At 44.7% G+C, this 21,769-nt stretch overlaps 1 protein-coding gene across 1 annotated transcript in view; it reads right to left on the bottom strand.

The window, feature by feature from the left end:
* LOC146195435 (putative sodium-dependent multivitamin transporter) overlaps positions 1 to 21,769 on the bottom strand; it is a 115,261-nt gene that overhangs the window by 78,801 nt on the left and 14,691 nt on the right. Inside the window, exons 2-3 of the mRNA XM_084596796.1 lie at positions 17,169 to 17,429; positions 9,483 to 9,534 (exon numbers count right to left, since the gene is read on the bottom strand). Coding sequence (XP_084452922.1) covers positions 9,483 to 9,534; positions 17,169 to 17,429 — 313 coding nt within the window. The remainder of the gene's footprint in view (positions 1 to 9,482; positions 9,535 to 17,168; positions 17,430 to 21,769) is intronic.

Here is a 21,769-nt window from a genome sequence, read left to right as displayed (position 1 = left end):
TTACCCTTTCCCGTCTGTTGACTCTGTCATGTACTCACTTGGGTCAGCAAAATTTTTTAGAACTCTTGACTGCAGTAGGGAATTTCTGCAAATCCCGATTGATCGCTGCGACATTGAGAAAACGGCTTTCACTAGCCGCCGGGGACTGTTCGAATTTGTGCGATTGCCTTTCGGGTTGTGCAATTCACCTGCTACTTTTCAACGGGTAATAGATATTGTGCTCGGAGAGGCTAAATTTAACTACGCTATGGCCTACATGGATGACGTAGTAGTGTTCTCAGAAAGCTTAGAAGAGCACCTCCTTCATCTAACGAATGTCCTTCAACGATTGCAGAATGCGGGCATCACCATTATTCCCGGCAAGGTTCAGTTGGTGACAAGCACAATCAACCTTCTTGGTTTCATTGTGCAACAGGGCGCAGTTCGCCCGGATGAAGAGAAGCTTCAGGCCATTCTGCAGCTCCCACCACCAACCAACATAAAGAGCTTCCAGCGTTTCTTGGGCATGGAGGGATTCTACCGCCCCTTCATCCCGAACTGCGCTGACCTGGCGCGACCCCTCCATCAGCTCCTCCGGAAGGGTGCCCGCTGGTCATGGACAGAAGCCGAGCAGGGATCATTCTGTTCACTGTCTGCAGCCATCGCGGATACTGCATGCCTGCGGCTTACAGACCTTAACCGGCCATTCACAGTACAAACGGATGCAAGTGAGTACGGAATTGGTGCGGCATAGCTTCAAGAACATCATGGAAAGCTTTACCCATTGGCGTTTGCTAGCCATACACTGACGGGACCGGAAAGGAACTATACTGTGACAGAGAAAGAGTGTCTTGCGATTGCGTTTGCCCTCAAGAACTTTCACATGTACTTGCATGGCGCAGAATTCACTATTCAGACCGACCACTAGACCCTATCGTGGCTTTCAAGGTTGCAAAATCCAGCTGGCCGTCTAGCCCGCTGGTAACTCGCTCTCCAAAAGTATAATTACAGGGCAGAATACAGAAGAGGCACTTTCAACAAAGTGGCCGATGCCCTGTCACGAGCTCCACTCCCTGGTGAGGGAGAGTGAGCACCCGCGGTCCATGCTGTGACAGCTCCTGCCGACACCTGGGTCACACTGGTGTCCCGTCAACAGCTCCTTGACGCTCAGCTCTCAGACGACCAGTGCAACCAGATACGCCAAAGCCTGAAGAGCACCAACCCTGCAGGGAGCCGGGCGCTTAACGGAAGCTACGACAGCTACGTGGAGCAGAAGATGGCTTGATCCTGCGGTATATACCTGCTGCGGACATAGAGAGTGGTGAGTCCGCATTTCGTGTGGTCGTTTCTAAGGGCCTACGTAAGCATATTCTAGAGTACGTCCACGATACACGCCTCACAGGTCACAGCGATGGCAAGAAAACATGTGACAAATTGTGTCGCGTTGCAACATGGCCGCGCGTGTAAAGGGATGTCCTCGCATTCGTCCTCACTTGTCATACCTGGCAGACCGCAAAGCCGAGGGGAGGGAAACTACCGGGCCTTATGCAACCTGTAGAGAGCCGATACCCATGGGAAATTGTAGCTGGCGACATTATGGGTCCCTATCCCAGATCAGTGAAAGGGAATCGCTACATGTTAGTAATCACTGATCATTTCTCGAAATGGGCAGAATTGTATCCCCTGAGTAGGCTAGACTCGAAAATAATTTGGAATACACTACAAGAAACATTCACTCGCTTTGGTTTCCCAGCTCAGCTTATCCCTGATAATACCAAGTATTTCACCGGTAGGATATTCACTGCCACTTGCAAAGTCCTTGGCGTGCAGCACAAAAAGACTACGCCCTACCATCCTCAAGCAAACATTACAGAGCGAGTGCATCAAAATCTCAAGACTATGATGGTGGCATTCACGGAGCGGCACAAGGACTGGGACGCTCGTATCCAGGAGATGGCCTTCGCCACAAGAACCACGGTAAACCGGTCAACAGGTTTTACGCCAGCGGCCATTCTCCTTGGTCGTGAGCTCAGGTTCCCTATTGAGCATGTTCTGAATGGCTCTGATTTACCAGGTCTTAGCCATTCTAAATTTGCGCATGATCTTTCCAGCCGCTTGGCCGAGACTCTGAAGGAGGCAAGGGAAAACTTGGACCTTGCCCGCCTGGAAGACTGTAACCAGTACAACAAGGGAAGGCGACCTTTGGAGTTTACAGTCGGCGACAAAGTCCTTCGCCGCACGCACCCACTAAGTGATGCAGCAAAAGGGTTTGCTGCTTCTCTCGCTCCACGATGGACTGGCCCTTACACGATAACAAAGTGCGCGTCTCGGCTTTCCTACTTTATTCACCATGTGCTGGGTGGTCGAGAAGCCGGACCAGTCAACGTGGCCGATCTCCGAGCTTACCACGGCCGTCCACTAGCCACATAAAACCACTTGACCTACCAGGCACTACGGGTACCCACGCTCAGTGGATACCTCCAAACATGCGCCCTGCCAGCAGCAGTACCAGTTCCGTCCTTATCGTGCGTTATTTTTGTTTTACACCTCGGGAGGTGTCCCGTCTCGAGAGGGGGAGAGTGTGGGGCCTCACAGCCCCTTTTAGCGTTTCAAACCGCGCGCGCTTTTTTCTGTTTGTGTTGGTGTCCGCCCGGGCAGCGCGAGTACGCATGAGCGAGCTGCCCGGAGCAGGGTCGACATGTTATCGGTGCGAGACAGAGGGTAGATAAGCGCGTCCGAAGTATGGCTCGGGGCTTTTTCGCCGGGCGGCCGGCCAGAGAAGGGCGGCGTGGCAGCGTCCCAAGCCGGCGGGATGTACACGGACGACGGAGCGGAGTCCTGCGAGGCGAAGACGAAAGCGGTGCCTACAAGAAGCCTCAGGAGTTTAGCGTGAGTGCTGCCACGCGAGTAGCAATGCGTTTGTACCGTCATCAACGCTTTGGCCCTATTACTCGCCCTATCCGCGCCGCAGTGTGCTTTGTGTTGTCGCGGTGAAGCCCTGACCCATGTTCCGTTTTATTCTGTATAGTCCATTGTCGCGCACTTCGAAGGCATGTTTCCAGCGCAGTTGTGACCAATGCTGTTTCTTTTCTATTTTATACTTTTCTGTTGCTCCGAAATAAACCGGTGTTTTTAAGAAAGACTTCGTTTTTCACTCGTCGGGCGAGACCATCGCTCGCGGACCCGTTTTCTAGAAGGCGGAGCCTTCAGAACTCTACTTGAGCGTTGCGTGCCATCTTGCTCGAAAAGAAAAAAAATAGCTAGATACTTGAGCTCGGGCACAACAGACAAAGGAAAAGGTATTAATTCGAAAGCATTACTTCGCTATGTTCTCAAATTTCCGTCCTCAGACGGCGCCCGCAGAACGCGTCCGAAGATCGCGTCAGCAGAAACGTGTCCGCAGCAGTTGTAATTAAATGAGTGGTAGAGGTTAATGAATGGTATCAATAGATAGAGGGTGACGAAATGTGTCGGAAAAGATATTTAGACCAAAAAGGTAATGAGGTAATTATTTAGAGTAAAATCAAAAAGCAAAGGCGAAAATTGTCTGATTAGCCGATGGCTTGGTGCTACATTTGAATGCATCAAATAATAAAGTAGTTAATTAAATCAGTCAATTAAGGTGACGTTACGATGTGACGTCGCGCAATCTGAACTGGAAGCAAAAAAGGGCCTAGGAAGAGATTGACGCACAATATTAAAGTAGCAAAGACTAAAGTAGTTAATTAAGGCAGTCAGTTAGGGTGACGTCAAAGATGTGATATCACGCAACCGGAAGTCGAGCCGAAAAAGAGCATAGGGAGGGGTTCCCGCAATTTGAAAGTGCCAAAGACTAAAATGGGTAAACAAGAAGTGAAATAATATGACGTAGAGGATTTGTCATCACGCACCGGAAGTAGAGCCGATACAGAGCATAAGAAAGGATTTGGCGCACAATTTGAAAGTACCAAGGACCAAAATTGGTAAACAAGAAGTGAATAATGTGACGTAGAGGATGTGACGCCACGCAACCGAAAGTAGAGTCAAAAAAGGGATTGACGCGCAATTTGAAAGTACATGGCTAAACAAGTAGTGAATTAGCAACTAGACCCAACCAGAAGCAACCAACAGCAGAATACGTGCTTTCGGATTACTCCAATGCAGATTCTGCAATGCTCTTTAATTTCTGTTGAGATGTTTAAATAAAGGCCGATTTTTATTTGCGAACATTGACATATTGCACATCGATATATTAAGCTTCACGTTCCACATCCTACATCACGATAAGACAGAGTGTAAATCGTCCTGCAAGCAGTTCTGATCAATTTCACTGCCAACGTAACGATAGATACGGCAATACTCAGCGTATAACCTGACGCCGGTAGTAACAATTTCCCTAAAGACACACTGCAGCACTTTTTGCATAAAACTGGGTTTTCAGCAGAGAGACATAGTGTTTCATGCTGCGAACGCAAATATCAGATTAAAGTTAGGCAGAAAAACGCAGAAATAGCATTTTTTTTTTCAGCAGAAATACGCAGCCCGCGCGACGGGGCTCACCGCGGGTCAGGTCGCCGCCGGTGATTGGCCAAGACGTCGCGTGACGACATTCTGAGGACCGGGGAAGCTGCCGATGCGGCTCCTTCGCTGCGCTGTGCTGATTGCTGCTCTCTGCGGCTTCGTGAACGTCATTATGGCATGCCAATTCCACACGAATGACCATCGGAATGTTTACCGCATGTATCCGTATCAGATACGCTCACAAACGATGCAGAACTTCCGTTGTGGGAAGCGTAGATTTGGCATGGAAACTTGCTTTGGCTACAGGGAGGCACTTTGAAAAGTAGTGTGTGTCATTATTAGCAGAAACCGCATGGCCCTCAGCGAAACCTCGTCCCGCATATTCCTGGGATGGAAGGGCAGCGAACAATGCCCTAGCCGACTATCTCCATCTCAGGCCTCTCACCCCGCCCGAAAGGTCATTGTTGTGAAAAATGAGGCCAAAGCTTGGTGTACCAAATCGAGCTTTGAATGCCAGTCGTGTTACCTTGGAGAAGCGGAGGATTTTATAGAAAGGGTGAAGCAGTACAAAGCTGCCACCAGAAAAATGAACAATAAGCGAAGCGCGGTTGCGGAGCTCTGCAATGCATACGAGGCATTTACGGGGCCATTGTGCTGGAGACCAGGTCAAATACGCGCAGAATGCTGCTTGAGTGATAAGACATTTAGCAGACGTTGAAAGATTTTCCTTTTTATCGTATTGTCACAATACACGTTTAGTGAATTGACGGCTGACGTATGTTGAAAGCTGAGCTGCAGCTCCTCCCCAGCCACACCTTCATGAGAAAACCTTGTTCCGAAATGTGTTTTCTTACAAGAGCTTCGTCGTTTTTGTTTTCAACTTAATGTGCATCCACAAACAAGACAGGACTATGTAAAATGACGAGGCAGGAACTGGTGCAAAATTGAAAGGCCATGTAGGAACAACTTCGATGATTGATTGCTTGGACGCACCGAAGGAAACCTCGCTCTTTGCACTCCTTACCTGAATGCGCCTATGCCCAGCAGAGGGGTACACTCCTTATCTTCTAATAATGCTCCCGTAAGGGTTCCACGGACATATCAGGCACGTGCCCTACTCGAAAAGATCTCGCAGTCTTTCACAACCTAGTTTCGACACAGCAGTGGGCTCTTCTCAATAATCCGCTAGTTCGCAAAAAGCATCAGCGCGTGCTACTGATCAGTTGTTCATTTTTAGCTCAAAAGCCGTTGCGCGAAGTATTTGCGTAAAAAAAAAAAAAAAAAAAAAACGAGACGACACGCAAATACAACCGTGCGCCGATGCTGTCTGACCGTCCCATCATGAAACTGCAGTCCATGAATAGATCGCAGATGACTGTCCCGACTGTTTTCTACAAGAAAACAGAAGGAACCGCTTCATGGTTCAGTAATGTTTTTTTTTTGTCAAGCCCTATAGAAATCGCATTAGGAACAAACAGCACGTAGTCAGTTACGAAAATGTAATTTTTCCTTTGGTCGGCTTGAATTTATCTCTCTTGTCAGCAACGCCGCATTGCACCACGAGCTTTTAATAGAATGGAAGATACATCGTGGCGTCCAAGCTGTTCGTGCATCCGAACACACGCCGAGCTGTGTTGTATCAGGTGCACAAACACAAATTGACGTATTTTGTACGTCCGCAACGCACGCAAAACGAGGAACAACGCACGCCGAAAACCCCCTCCATTGGCTTTAAATGCCTCGGGCTCCTCACGGTGACGTCACGACATACGGAGAAGCGAGGTTTCTTCCTTCGCTTTTCTCCTCTGTAGCAGTCGCGCGGGAAATTTGAATTGTGCGCTTTCAGTCGACGATTGCGCAGGTGTTTTATGCATAATCGAAAAAGTAAGTTTACAGGCATGATCAACAAATATTCTACTTCAAAAACCTATGGTACTGGTACATTTGAAAACTGCTGCAGTGTCCCTTAAGGTCTTAATAAACACAAGAAAAAGAGTGGGTTCAAATTGAACCCTGCGGGACGCCAGACAAAACATTTAGGTGTGATGACGATACGCCATCTAGAACCACTCGCTGTCTTCTGCCTCGTAGATAAGCTTCAGTCTATCTCGTAAATTAACCAGGTGCGTTAAGTACAGAGAGCTTCTACAACAACAACGCAAACTATAGATATTTAATTTTCAGAACAGGGTATTAGTTTGCTCGGCCTCTGGTCTAGATCATGTCTTCAACTTCATCCTGAAGAACTGTTACACTTCTGTTGCCACTTAACGGTTCTTTCCATGGAATCCCTTCAACAAGATGCGCTTCCTTCTAATTGGAAGTGTGCAAATATTATACCCATCAACAAGAGCAATGAAAATATAACTTCTAACCTTAGAGCGATTTTCCTGACTAGCGTGTGTCGCAAAACTTTACAGCACATCATTTACATCAACCTTTTGAGTCGTCTTAATATTATTACATTCTTCGCCACAAGGCAACATGGTTTCAGAGCAGGGGTTTTATGTGACACGCTGCTATAGAATTTACACCCAACAATCCTTCTTCAATTAACGTTGGTAAGCAAGTAGACTATATTTTTGGATTTCCGCAGGGCTGCTGATTCAGTAACACACACGTCGTTGCTATAGAAGCTCTCTGTACTTAACGCACCTGGGTAATTTACGAGGTAGACTGAAGCTTATCTACGAGGCAAAAGACAGCGAGTGGTTCTAGATGGCGTATCGTCATCGTACCTAAATGTATTGTCTGGCATCTCGCAAGGTTCAATTTGAACCCGCTTCTTTTTCTTGTGTTTATTAATGACCTTAAGGGACATTGCAGCAGTTTTCAAATGTACCAATACATTTAAATTAAATATCTATCAAGTGGATGCAGCTAGCAGAGTACCGGGTAAAGTGGAGAAATATAGGAGAGGCCTTCGCCCTGAAGTGGGTATAGTCAGGCTAATGACGATGATGATGATTTGCGGTAGACTGCTGGTGCTCTCAAAACCAGAAATTGCTGCTTCCGATTGCGTAATGGCAGACTAAAAATAAAGATACGTTTCCGCCATCGTTGTAATATCAGCCGCGTAGTCGGCACCGTACAAGTTGTCAGGAAAGGATCCCTTATTGTTTAACTTACTTTTTACGTACTTCCAGAATTCTTTTGAGTTACCCTTAATATGTTTTTCTTTAGAATAAACAAATAGGCACTTTGAGCTTCACGACCATCTTTTGTTATACATTTGCTGATTTGTTTTCATTTTTACTGTATAAGCCACGATCGCGAGATTGACATTGGCGACGAAATAAACAGTTTATTTTACTTTTAGTACCCTAATGGGTTTTGTCATCGAGTGTTAATCATTTCGACGTTTGGCGGTAATGAGCCGCGATGGAATGTAGCCGTCAATCAACGATAGTAATTTTGTTTTTAGTACGCGTTATATTGCATTCCCGTCAAAGCACAAGCTAAGTGACCGTAATCGGGTAAAACACGCTCAGTTCGTGTGATGCGGAGACATGATCCCCTTCTTCATAAATATTTTTTTTTTGTGGAGTCTTAACATAGTGGCGCGTGGGAGTTATAGATATGTTAACAAGAACAAGTCGTGATGAGATATTCCTCGTATGCTGCTACTGTAATTGCACAAGATCAAATTGAAGGTAAACAGCGCAAAAAAGACGAGGACGAACGAAGCAATAAAGCGAGTTTAAAGTCAGCGCTCGTTTGTGTACTTCGTTCGTCCTCGTCTTTTTTGCGCTGTTTACCCTCAATGGATTACCAACTTGCCCAAGCGTCCGTTTTAACAAGATCAAATCCAGGAAAATGGCACTAGTGGGTCCAACACGTGTTGGCATTTCAGCAGATTGCAACAGTGAGTGGGTATTCACCATTGCAAGAAAAGTCGTACGCAAAGATGAGTTGCACAGCACTGCCTCATATAAGGGTCATTTTACGTCTGGCAGGTTGAAATCCCCAGCAAGCATTACATACGAAGTTTTCAGAGATTTCGTGATAAGGCTGGGAGATCACACATTTTGAATCACAGAGGGGGGGGGGGGGGGGGAGGCTGGGACACCCTCTTGCATGTTGTGGCTTGGGGATGGAAAAGTGCCGCTTTTGAACATCGCTGCCGACGCCGCTCACTGCCCCGTCCCAGAGGGATTGTTTAAGATCATGTTCGCCTAGATAGTCTGCGAACACAATTCTATAGAGGAGACCCCACGACCAATCGAGCCGCATCCAGTAGGGTAGCTGCCTTGTCGCCATCGTCTGCTCGACGCTCCTTCAAAACTGTGACGTCATCAAACAGTGTTAGCCGTAAGCATTTCCTATTTGGCAGCGCAACTCTCGAGTCCCAGAGTGCTTTCTCTAAAATGAATTTGCCAGAAAAGTAAAGCGTACTGAATTGGGCTGCTTGGCACACACAACCTTTACATTGAGAACTTTTGATACAAATTTCATTGATAACTTCGAACATGGGAAAACTGCTAGAGTTGCCCTTCAAAGGCCACGTTACACTGATATTCTGGTGTAGGCGTTGTGGTAGAAAAGTGAAAAGGATGCTTGTGGTGCATGCAGATGACAGATGACACGACCGGGCACTGATTTGTCGGTGGTTGTGTGATCTTACAGCATTAGATTGTCAACTGGCTAGATGCTGCCTACTCAAGCGTCGCTTTGAGACAGTAGGGCGGATAGAAATCGAACACTTGTTACCCAAAACAGACATGGATGCTTAGGCCTAGCAGCTTATTCGTAAAGATTAGGTAAAATAGGACTTTGTAATCATGGTGGTTTTTTTAGATACTGTAGTAGCTAAATATATACACTGTAGGTGCGTTTATGTTTACTGCGTGTTCAAGATAGTGTTTTGGATGACTAATGTCATTCTACATGGAGTTCCTCAACGAACGCATTGCGGTGCACATTTAGATCTCGACACACAATCGGCACTAGAGGCAAAAATATGTAAAGAAATACTCGTCGATACTAATACTGCGAATACATACTTGTTGAAATTGCAAGAGCAGCGCTGTAGATTCCAACAGCCCCAAGGGTTTGCTGAAAAAAAAGCACGAAAAATTATTGAATCAGCAAAGGGGACTTGGTAGTGCTGCAGCATTTATCAGAACATTTATCAGAAATATGGAATTTGCAATTTGCATTTGGAAGCACCGGTAAGACGGTCATTTACAGAATGACAGTATGGAGCAGCTCGTTCATTTAACACAAGAGCGTGCATATTTGGAGCAGTGGCAGAAGCTGCAGCAGTGATGTCGGCACTCATAACGACAGTACGGTGTCGGTGGTACACGAAGTAAGTCCCCTAGAATCAGTACTCGACCACTCCGGAAGCGGGCAATGTGAAAGAGCATCAGTGTCAAAATGTTTACAACCTAATCTGTAGGTTACATGGAAGGTGCATTCCTTTAAACGCATAATACAATGGCTGAGGCGTCCAGTCACATTTTTGACGGTAGGTATCCAACACAGAACGGGGTGATTGGTAACGACCGTGAAATGGCAGCCCTAGAGGTAGGGGTGGAATTTCTGAATGGCCAGAATGACGGCGAGGTACTCCTGCTCGGTGATGATGTAATTTCGTACCGCAGGTGCCACTGTACAACTGGCAAGCAAATTACATTAAGCGGAGAAGCAGTATCATACTGCATAGGTACAGCACCAATACCGAGGGCGAAGACAGCACAAGGAGGAAATGAGGTAGGGGTGTTGTCAAAGTGAGCAAGGACGATATCTGAAGTGAGCGCACTCTTGAGTGTTTGAAATCCTTTCTTCACAGTCTTTGGACCAAATTAAAACAGAACGGTCGGTAAGAAGCCGGTAAAGTGGAGCTTCAATGATAGCGAAATTGCGGATGAAGGAAAGTATGAGTATAGTAGGCGAAGGAAGCTGTAGAGAAGAGCGATCAAAATTCAAAACTGCAGTAAGCTGGTCAGGATCGGTTCTAATGCTGTCGCGGTTAACGAGGTGGTCAAAAATCTTGACTGTTTTCTTGGCAAAATTACACTTTTTCAGTTCGAGCCCGGTGGAGGCTAGGAAAGTTAGTACTTGATTAAGGCGGTATAAATGATCAGAAAAAGATGGAGAGCAGATATATATGTAGCTGAAGTATCATAAGCAGGTTTTTTCATTTAAGCCCTCTAAAACAGTGTCAATGATGCTCTAAAATATCGCGTTGTCATTTCAGAGTCCAAAATAGATGACACTGAATTCGTAAAGCCCGCCGGGAGTAACGAATGCAGCTTTTTATTGGTCGGCTTCATGCATCGGAGCCTACCAGTAACCGGATCGCAGGTCCAGGGCAGAGAAATATTCGGGAGCCTAGGGAAGCATAATTGCGTGACAAAGGGTAAACGACTAGTCGAGCGATATTACTGAGGGCACGGTAATAAACATAGAATCGCACGGTGCCGTACTTTTTTACCAATACCATCTGGGATTATCAGGTGCTAGCTGAGGGCCGAATAACGTCCCGTCGGAAATTATGATTGACATTATTAGTAGAAGTGCTTTCGGTAATGAGGTGGTGCTGTGCAGCACTGGTTCGGCCCATGACCGTCGAAGTCACATCAGAAGAAGTTTGCTGTTTACGAAGTAGTTTCTGGAATGCATGGCAGTGGGATGCACGAATGTCGAGATTGGCGGTTCAGATGAGAACACAGGTGGACATCGGTAGAAGGTGCTAGTGAGAAAGAGGGCGTGGTAAGTATGGGTAGGATGACAGGCTGAATGTGCAGCATACAAGGAAAACAGATCTCTATGGACCGTACAATGTGTTCAGCGGAGGTATTGAAGCAGCGACAAGTGCTCTTCTGTGCTGAAACAGAACACAACTATGCGGTAAGGTGATTCACAACCTAAGATGGCGATCAGAAGGCGCGACTAGCGCTGCCGTTTTTCAATGTCAGTAGAAGGAAGCGCGATAGGGGTGCATCTATTCGGTAAAACTTAATCAGCATTGGCAAGCAGGTGATGTTAAGGCTCGGCAGCATCAGAAAGCAGATCGTTGTCTTTCATGTGGACGACGCAGTCGCAAGATAAAATGCTGGCTTAAGGGGCAGACAGGAAATCTCGGGCAAAAATAATTAAGAGAGCGCAAGACTATCTCATGAATATTTTTACATGGTGCGTACACCGTGAACAAAAACTCACATCGTACACGTTTCAGAAGGTTGAAAGATCACACCTTTACCTCCAAGTATGTTAGGTTCATCATAAGGCATTTTTATGATTAGTTCCATAAAACTCCTGCCCTCAGTCACCAGCGGCTGCGGAACAACTGACTACGGCGGCGGTCGGACCTGTGACGCAGCAGTGGGTGCTAAGAATTCCTGGCTCCGCTGGACAGGCCGCCATTGGAAACTGACCATGGCAACGTTTACCGCTAGAACGCTTGCTAGTGAAGCTAGTTTAGCAGTGGCTGTTAGAGGAACTAGAGGGTATGAAATAGGATGTCATAGGGCTTAGTGAGGTTAGGAGGCCGAATGAGGCATATACTGTACTTAAGGATGGGCATGTACTGTGTTGTCGAGGTTTACCCGAGAGGCAACAACTAGGAGTAGGTTTCCTTGTCATTAAGTATATAGCGGGTAAAAGAGATGAATTTTGTAGTATTAATGACAGGGTGGCAGGCATCGTAATTAGGCTGAATAAGTGGTATAAACTATACGTTGTCCAGGCCTGTGCACCTACATATAGTTATGATGTCCAAGCAGCTGAACGCTTCCACGAAGATGTAGAATCGGCAATGCGAAAATTAAAGACGCAGTATACTGTACTAATGCGAGACTTCAATGCCAAGGTGGGGAAAAAGCAGACTGGAGACCAGGGAGTAGGTGACTATGGCATTGGTTCTAGGAATAGCAGGGGCGAGTTACTAGTTGAGTTTGCAGAGCGCAATAACTTAAGGATCAGGAATACCTTCTTCAGCAAACGGAAGAACCGGAAATAGACAAGGAAACGTCCTAACGGGGAGACTAAAATGAAATGACTTCATACTCTGTTCAACCCCCGCCATTATGCAAGATGTAGGGGTAACAGGGAGATTGCGATTCAGTACCCACAGGATGCTGAGGTCCCGAATTAACCTAAATCTGAAGAAGGAACGCAACAAATTAGTAAGAAAGAAATCCATCAACGAATTAGCGGTGAGGGGGAGGGCAGAAGAGTTCAGGATCGCGCTGCAGAATAGATATTCAGCTATAACCGGGGATGGCGACATTACCCTAGAAGCAATGAACAATAATTTCAGAGATATCATTACTGAGTATACTGTAGAAGTAGGCGGAAGGATAGAGAGGATACCCGTAAGCTGTCTAAGGAGATTAAAGAAATGATTAAGAAACGCTAATGTGTGAAAGCTTCAATCCAACAGACCAGATAGAATTCGCCGAGATATCAAAGCTATTCAATAAGCGCAAGGTGGCCGTTATAAGGAAGTATAACATGGAGAAAATTGAGCATGCTGTAAAGAACGGGGGAAGCGTTGAAGTTCTTGCTCCCCCTGGTACAGCCATTATTTTTACTCATTGAACGACTGGCTTCCATGGACCTGCACAGTACAACGATCTGTACAATGGGATTGGGACAAAGACATCGCACAAGTACTTGTAAGGTTTCTTTCTCGTCACAGTTGATAAATATTTAAACGAAAACGGGCTTGCAATGCATGACATGACTTGTACACTTCTTTAAGGATTTCGAAAATCCTCCCTTGCATGCTCGCTGAACTTACGAAAAAATTGGGAAGTACTTTGTTCAATCTAACCTGACACACAGGTCGTAAAAATGGGTCTTTAGTATCACGAAAAACATAAACGGTTACCAACTTGGCACAAATACAAATGCGCCAAACCAACTCCTCCAGAGAAAACGAGACGAAACAAGCTGGTTCGGTGGGTGTGCTCCCAAGTACTTCCCCACACAAAAATTCCGAACACACAGTGAAATATCAGCACATTCACACGAGACAACGCAGTACTTGTAACACGTACCATATCTTGGTAACAAGACATAAATTGCAAATCGTATAACGTGCAATCATAGACCAACTGAATTCTTTTAGGCTGTCGGCCTTCTCACGTATTTGTAAAACCTGCTGATTCCAATATGACTCACTGTCTCGGTAGTTTTCCAGTGGCACTCCTAAATACTTCACTGGGGTTGTTACCCAAGGCATGTTCACGAAATTCGCAGGGGTTGTGAGCCACGTTCCATGCCAAAAACCCAGACACTTATTCCAGTTCACAGCGCTACCACTCAAAGAACAAAAGTCCTTCACCAATTCGACAACACTGCGAATGCTTTCGTAGTCGGTACAGAAGACGGCAATGTCATCAGCATACGCGAGTATGCGGACCTCTGCTTCATGCAAACGAAAACCTCGGACACAGCTGCTCTGGATAATGCTCAGATAAAATGGGTCAATATACAAGAAGGAAAGCAATGGCGACAAGGGACAGCCTTAACGTACAGACCGTTGCACTTGTATGCGCTCACCCACCCTCTTATTTACTATCAAGCGCGTCGTGCACCCTCAGTACGCCATTGCGACTCCTTTGCAAATAACTGAGCCCACATTTCCATGCTCTAAAACTAATAACAAGACATCATGCGGCAAGGCTTTCTCTAGGGCAAGCTGGAGCATGGCAACGCTCTCATGCAAGGCGCAAGGCGTCGCAACACTCCAGCAAATATATATATATATATGTAAATATATATATATATATATACAACTCAAACCTTCTGCTCCAGAGTTGTTGTAAGCAGCATGAGGTGGCGCCACCAGTACCATCGCTGGGGCAGCGGCTCGTCTGGCGTCTTCGCCGCCGCATAAGGTGGAAACATCTTACTTCTTTTGATCGAATCAGGCAAGTTCCCCGAACAAATTTGGTATTAAAAAATAGTAGCGACAAAATGCCCTTTCTGTGCAAAATTTGAACGGTGAGAATTCCACGGTTTAGCTGGGAGAAGCATTCTACATCGCGCCTCTAATGTGCAACGCGCTGTATATATATATATATAAATATGGTTCGGCCTTTAATGCCGCAGGTCTGATGCGGTCCTACTATTCTTTCATTATAATTTGAAGCCTTTTAGCTAGAATTTTCATGAAGATCTTATGTGTTCGTCATGGATATTGGTCTGTAAGCGGTAACTTGTTGAAGCTTGGCTTCGTCAATGTTTTTTGGTAGTAAAATTGTATGGTGTATTATATATTATATATTATATTATATATAAAAATTGTAATACATAAGTTGTATTATATAAAAAGTTCTGAACACAAAATTTTGCAAGAGCATACCACCTATATCGCCGTCCAAGTTCAAGATGCTGAAATGGGTGTTGTGATGATCTGCCCCACTACGACGGGGCAATCTAGAGCGTATGAAACGCGCTTTATTGCCGATACGTCGCACCACTTGCTTAAAGCAAATACATGTTGGCTTGGAAAAGCATGGCCGCTCAAAAGTTTTTGTCCGATTTGCTACATTACCCGAACTTTATTGCTCGGGAAATTTCAGGAACAACTAGCCGCCGGGTTTCAGTATCACAATAGCATATATCTCCGATTGAAACCGCGACCGAGATTACGGGAACCCAGGCTTAGAAAGTAAGTACATACAACCAAAACACTGTGTGACAGCCAATGTTTAGAAAATGAGGGCTAATAAGCTTGAATGAAGTGGTGGCTCCTTCATACCGCGGCTGAGACCTCCGGTGGATTTTTGTCTTCTGTTAGGTCTTTAGACACCGTTTTGTGCCTGTTTTATCGAACTTGGTGCGAATCTCCGCTGTCCTGCCACCGCCCCAATCACTGGTCATCGTGGCCTGATGCCCATTGACAGAGACCGAGCACCACCGAAAGGACTTAGTCAAATAACCTTATGATTGCCTTCACATAAAGATTGGTCCAGACTTTAGGTATCCTTGTCGCCAGCTTTGCCTGCTAGTCGGGGAAGGTCAGGTAAAGCCATCTTGTGTACATTATAGATTATGGCTGTTGTACAAAACAGAAAGATAAGAAGCCCTTACCTTGACCTTTGATACCACTTATATTACCACTAGTGTAAACGAGTTTCGTTTTATGCTCCAAAAGTATATTGTTTTCACTCGTAACCTAGCAAATGAAGAGAGAGGAAATACAGGCCACACACGATATCGAAACTAGTTGCGGATAACTGGTGAGGCAGATTCCCTCTATTTGAATGGAAACACCTAGACTGAGAGGTTTTGGATGCCTGAGAACATAGTGGATGTCGAGATGTGGGTTGCGGACGTTTAATACAGCAGTACGAACAGCATTCCATTATAACTTACCCAGGTGTAGTCGAGCTCCCTATCAGGTCCCCGTTCTCTGCGATCGAGTATACTTTCATACGTAATAGACTAGCTTCCATTGGCCACCTTGCGAAATAAATTATTGCATTTTTTCTATTTAATGCTTCTTCGAAACACGTACCTGTAACGTTGCAATTGGCTATCCGTTCTTAGAGTGTGGATGGAAATAAGGAAACGATATGCTTTGCATAAATTAGCATCCCAAGCAAGCAAAGGCATGAAAAAGTAGTGGTCAAGCTGATTCAGCCGCCATTGTCACCAAAATATTTATAACTTACAGTGAGGATGAAGTAAATGACGCAAGCTGTAATTCCGACTTTGTTGTCGAAGCGAAGGCGGAGGTACTGAAAGTAACCGACAGAGAGCCACATAAATTATTACTTACATCATGCTGTCATATAAACACTGCTGCCACGTGGTCGGCCTTAGTTTGACCTTCGTGAATGACTACAATACACAGCAAACACATGAAACGCCTTCCGCGCCAAAGAATGCAACCCGGTCGGCAAGAACACAAGCCTGGCTATGTATTAAAAAATGGCTGAAGCTAGCAGCTGAGACAGTCTTAATAAATTGTCCCTAATTAAGATTGTGAAAATGTTAGTTTTGGTGGCATCCAACTTGAAAATGCTCTCTAAGCACTTCTTATACTACATTCGTAGAAAGCTCCCCACAAAGTGCGCTGTCAGGAGCGCAGGCGCTGACAGTCTAAAAATATTGCTGAATTCACCATCACAGTTTGAAACACTTTATTATTTCAGAAGAACAACGTAGTTTTATGAACATAGCTCATAATTTTTATGCTAATATATAAAAAGTTCCAAACACAAAATTTTACAAAAGTATACCACATACATCGCTGTCCAAGTTCAAGATGCTGAAATGGGTGTTTTGATGATCTGGAAGTTACTGTAATAATAAAATTTGCTGCTTCTAGAAATTAGGAGTCTTCCTGCCCAGGGCTTTAGATATTTAGGATTGTGTAGAATGTTCCATTATAATTTGATACGAAAGGTTGTATCAGACAGGGAGTGCTGTTTCATAATGTCTTCATTAATCTAAGAACCCGAAAGTTTCTAAAACACGTCTGCATATTACAATATTCACTTTCAATTGATTTTTATGTCGCTCGGGCTGTCACACACAAAGGAGGTGAGCCGTAAGATTCCGTGCACGTTTTCGCAATGGCTTTCAGCTCTGCGAATAAAACGTCCCACGCATATTTTCTCGTCTTGAAAATACTAACGTGCAAACTAAGAGAACTAAATGAGCTAGATGCTCATCCAACGGTTACTACGATACACATGCTAGTATCTCTGCTAAGTATTTAATACCTGGAAAACAGTCGAAATCCGCAATCGGTAAAAAAGAGGCACCAAGGTGAATGCGGAAAATATTGCGCCCGCAATATTCCACGCATTCATAAAGAAGATGGGGGAACCGTAGGCATAGAAGTATCCAACCATGGGCACTATGTGCATTCCATTGACTGCTGACGCTAGGATGGAGACGGCCAGGGCCATGGGTGGAAGGGTGCGGCCGCCCAGGAACGCATCTAGCTCCGCGCTTTCTTTGCCACTTCGGCCAGACACCGCCTGCAAAGCAGTAATTTATGACATATCAAGAAACAAGCTTCAGAGGACGCCACTTGAAGACATTCTGACTTGTGTTATGCACTTTGTTCCTTTGCGAACTTTGCTGGAAATTTTGAAACTTCAAAGCCTTATCATTGTACCAACTGGAGAAAGCAGGAGACGAAGAGAACATTTGCGGTATAATCAGGGCCCCACGCAGCAGGAATTCATGTGTGTTGTCCATAGTACTGATTTCAAGCTTGTAAGAGAAAGAAGGCTGTCACAGAACAAAACCGTTGTGTAGCCCTTCTTCCATTACGCAGTACTCCTTCCATTACGCCACTATATTTGTGAGCCCGCACTTGGTAGCAGCCATCACGTAGCATGCACGTAAAATTCGTGACTGCCATGTTCTCTGCAAAAAAATTTGGTTTTTGAGCTGCAACTTAAAGGCTCCTTTCTAGCTAACAAGGGTGGCGTCGGGGTTGGACCGCAAATCACACCCATACTTTTGCAGAAAAACCTCGTTCACGACGAATGTATGCTCGCTGTTTGCATGTGTTATTGTAAAATATTTAGAATTCCAAACCTGCCGGATAAGAAATGCAGTTGGAGGTGAATTACTGGGAAGTTCTGGACGTGGCGAAATAAATGTTTAAGGAAACTTGGAATATTATCTATAGAGGACAACAAGGGTTGGTTAGGGATAAAGAACGGAAGGACGTTCGTGTACAACAGGGTAGTAAATGCATTGAAGTGATTTTAGGGAGGTTTTTCTGGAGCGTGAACAGAGCGACAGTAAATGAAAAGGGATTAAATAAAATGTAAAAAAGACAAGGAGCAAAGGAATATAGCGTAGGTTGCACATGTCTAGGGGAAATTTTTGTGCTCTGGAAAAATGTTCTATTGGCTTATGCGGCGAACACGAAGAGAGAATACTTTAGGAGGCGCAACTTCCAGAATGCGTAACCAGTGATGGAAACCAGTAGATATTACAGTGGAGTAGAGAAAAAAACGTCGAAAGAGGGGCTTCTTCTAGTGTTATTTCTAGAATGACAATAATAATTGTTCTTATGCTTTACAATCTTGGCCTCGCTTTTTATAGTTGAAGTTTCTAAAAAAATTCATTCACATATATTTCAACCTTCTCCTTTATCTTGAAGTGTGTGCCAACTAAAATATTTTTATTCATTGCACATACTTACTTCCATCGGGAGATTTTAATAATAAACTTCTTTATTTTTGCAGGTATATTTAGGTCATAAACGTTGGTTATATTATAGTCTTTCGAAATATTATATCTTTTGTCCTTACTGTTTCTAGTAGTATTGGCGGAGGTTCACTGCTACCACGCCCACGCCTTCGAAGATTAAAGAAATATTGAAGAAAATCTCAGGCAAGCCAAAACACAGACCTGCAAGCATTGATATACACGCAAATATGTGGAAATTATATGAAATCAGCCCCATAAAATGGTACGCGTATGTTCAATTGCTGAAGCTAGGTCCCTGTCTGTTTGCCTGCATATCAATAGTTCAGCCAATACAGGGGCGAAAAAAAGAACAGCGCAAAGTGCAGCACCTGTGCGCTCTTCTATTAGCGCCTGTTTTTGTCACGTTTTTATCTTCACGATAATAAAAGAGCATTGAGCCGTCATGATTGTATACTGAACGGATGTAGCGTCTATGATTGCATCATGGACGACTCCGACGTCTTTTCATATCTTGTCAGCTGGAAGCGATGGAAAATAATGCCAACAGCAGGCAGCGTTGGTATCGCACTTTCAGCACTTAGTGCTAGTACCTCTGTGTGCACCCTCTTTTGCCTATTAGAAATAGAGTTGCTGTATACTTCATTCGCTGCTGTGAAAAGTGCAACAAATGCTCAAAACATGCGTTATAAGACGTAAAATGCTCACAGCATAGCATTCGCTTCACCGCGCTGTACCAAATGGGGCGGCGGGGGGACACCACCATATCATGGTGTTTGGATCTATTGTTTATAGCAGCACTATATGATCGGCTTGCTCTAACAGAGAAATGATGATTAAATCAGAACAGCATTAAAGGTTGCTGTTTTGAATCTTCGGGGTCTTGAGGCACGATGGCGACAGTACCTACTTAACCGTTGGTGCGTGAAGGCGGAACTCGATATGGTTGCTATTCAAGGAATTACGCTCGAAACTCAAATCTGAACCAATCACATGAATAGCACGGTGCATTTTAACGTATGTATATACCATGCTAATGGCATATAGGTGAATTTGCATTGCTAAAGCCGGATAGTGCTGGCCATATATTGAGGAAAGTGTCACTGCTTGTAATATTCGACGCATGGCGAATAATGTGTGCGTGCGGATACAACAATTTTGACGATATATTGATGCTCTCTAAAAGTTTAGATCGATATCTAAAATTTGATTGTTTCATCATATTTTGCAACAGATGTTTGGTTTGGGCTAGTTGGTAGCAGTTTCTTGAAGACATAGCGCAAAAAAGACGGGGGCAACTTACACAGATGTAGACAGGACAGGCGCTAACTGACAACTTTATTTTCAAGGAGAACCGCAGCACAGTTTATGTCAAAACTCACGTGACAATCAAGGGGCCTTATACTATGACCAGATACAGTTTAACAAAGGGCGGCCGACAATCTTGACCCGGAAAAACCATAAAAGAAACAAGGGGGGCCGGAAAGCATTATCAACAGATTATATAAAACTCATTGTGAACTTAATACAACAGAAGGGGTGCGAAGCACATCGTGGGAACCCAACCACAGCAACGAGCGAGCCTAAAAGGGCCCAAAACAAGGGAAGTAAAAGCAGTCATAGGTCAAAACCAGAAAAAACGTGCGAGGCAAAAGCAGAGTCACAACTAAAAACAGATAAAGCGTGCGAGGCAAAAGCAGAGTCACAACTAAAAACAGATAAAGCGTGCGAAGCAAAAGCAGAGTCACAACTAAAAACAGATAAAACGTGCGAAGCAAAAGCAGAGTCAAAAACTAAAGACAGACGAAACGTGCGAAGCAAACGCAGAGTCATGAACTAAAAACAGACCAACCGCGCGAAGCAAAAGCAGAGTCAAAAACTAAAGACATATGAAACGTGCGAAGCAAAAGCAGAGTCATAAGGTAAATCAGACGATACGTGGGAAGCAAAAGCAGAGTCAAAACTGTGTAGAAGGCTCCCCGCTAAAACATTGAAGTGCTAAGCAAGAATAATCAGGATGCGCGAGTGGAAGAACAATTATGAAGAATGAGAAAATCAAGGGAGTAAACACACCAGAAACCGGGAAGTAATAAAAGAAATTCCACAGACGATAACTCGTTTCATATCAGTCAGCAACCGGTTGCTTGTGGTAATTAAGCAAAAAGGGTTATAACACATACATGTGGCCATCAAGGAATTCAAATTCGCTTTCAAGAATATTGATAGAAGGTACGCTGACGCAATCCTGACCGGCCTTTCTAATGAAGCATGCCTCCATGACTTCGCGCTAAGTTTTTTCTTTGGCTGATCTTAAGAAATCTGTGCTATCTAAGAGCGGATAACATGCGTTATTTGGATCTGTTTTACAAGCTTTACAATGTTCGGCAAGGTTAGTACCCGATTTGTTGCGTACGCCTAGTCTGTGTTCTCTCGCCCTTTCATTCAAACATCTTCCAGTTTGTCCGATTTACTGGAACCCGCAACTGATTGGAATCCTGTACACGACATTTTCCTTGCAATCCGTGAACTTAGATTGATGTTTCTTCGTGCATACTACTTGCTTTTTCATCTTTCTAGTGCATACTTTCGATAGTTTGCATGGTGCAGAGAAAATAATTTTCACGTTATAACGCGCTGCCAGCTTTTTGAAGTTATGTGAAAACCTGTGGAAGTATGGAATCACCTGGACTGGCATCTTACTCTTGCTTTCTTTGTTTCCCTGCTTACTACGTTAACTGTTTGAGGCTTTTAGGTTTTGCAGAAGGCCTTTACACACTGCTACAATAACGTCAGGGGGGAAACCTGCGTCTTGTAGACGCTTGAATTGCTCATTCATGCTAGCAGCCATGCGGTGGGTACAGGATTTTGTTGTGGCACTGTGAAGACAGGAAAACACGATGCCACGCTTCACAAACTTGGAGTGTGCACTATCAAAACATAAGAGGCGCTTTAACAGGCGAGTTATCGTCTGTGGAATTGCTTTTATTACTTCCCGGTTTCTGATGTGTTTACTCCCTTGATTTTCTCATTCTTCATAATTGTTCTTCCACTCGCCCATCCTGATTATTCTTGCTTAGCACTTAAATGTTTTAGCGGGGAGCCTTCTACACTCCTGAGTCTGTTTTTAGTTTTGACTCTGCTTTTGCTTCCC

This window comes from Amblyomma maculatum, chromosome 3, assembly GCF_055883805.1.
Source record: "Amblyomma maculatum isolate TAMU_Amacu chromosome 3, ASM5588380v1, whole genome shotgun sequence".
In the NCBI taxonomy this organism is placed as follows: domain Eukaryota; kingdom Metazoa; phylum Arthropoda; class Arachnida; order Ixodida; family Ixodidae; genus Amblyomma; species Amblyomma maculatum.
The sequence above is the reverse complement of the archived record's forward strand: the minus strand, read 5'-3'. Positions and strand labels throughout refer to the sequence as shown.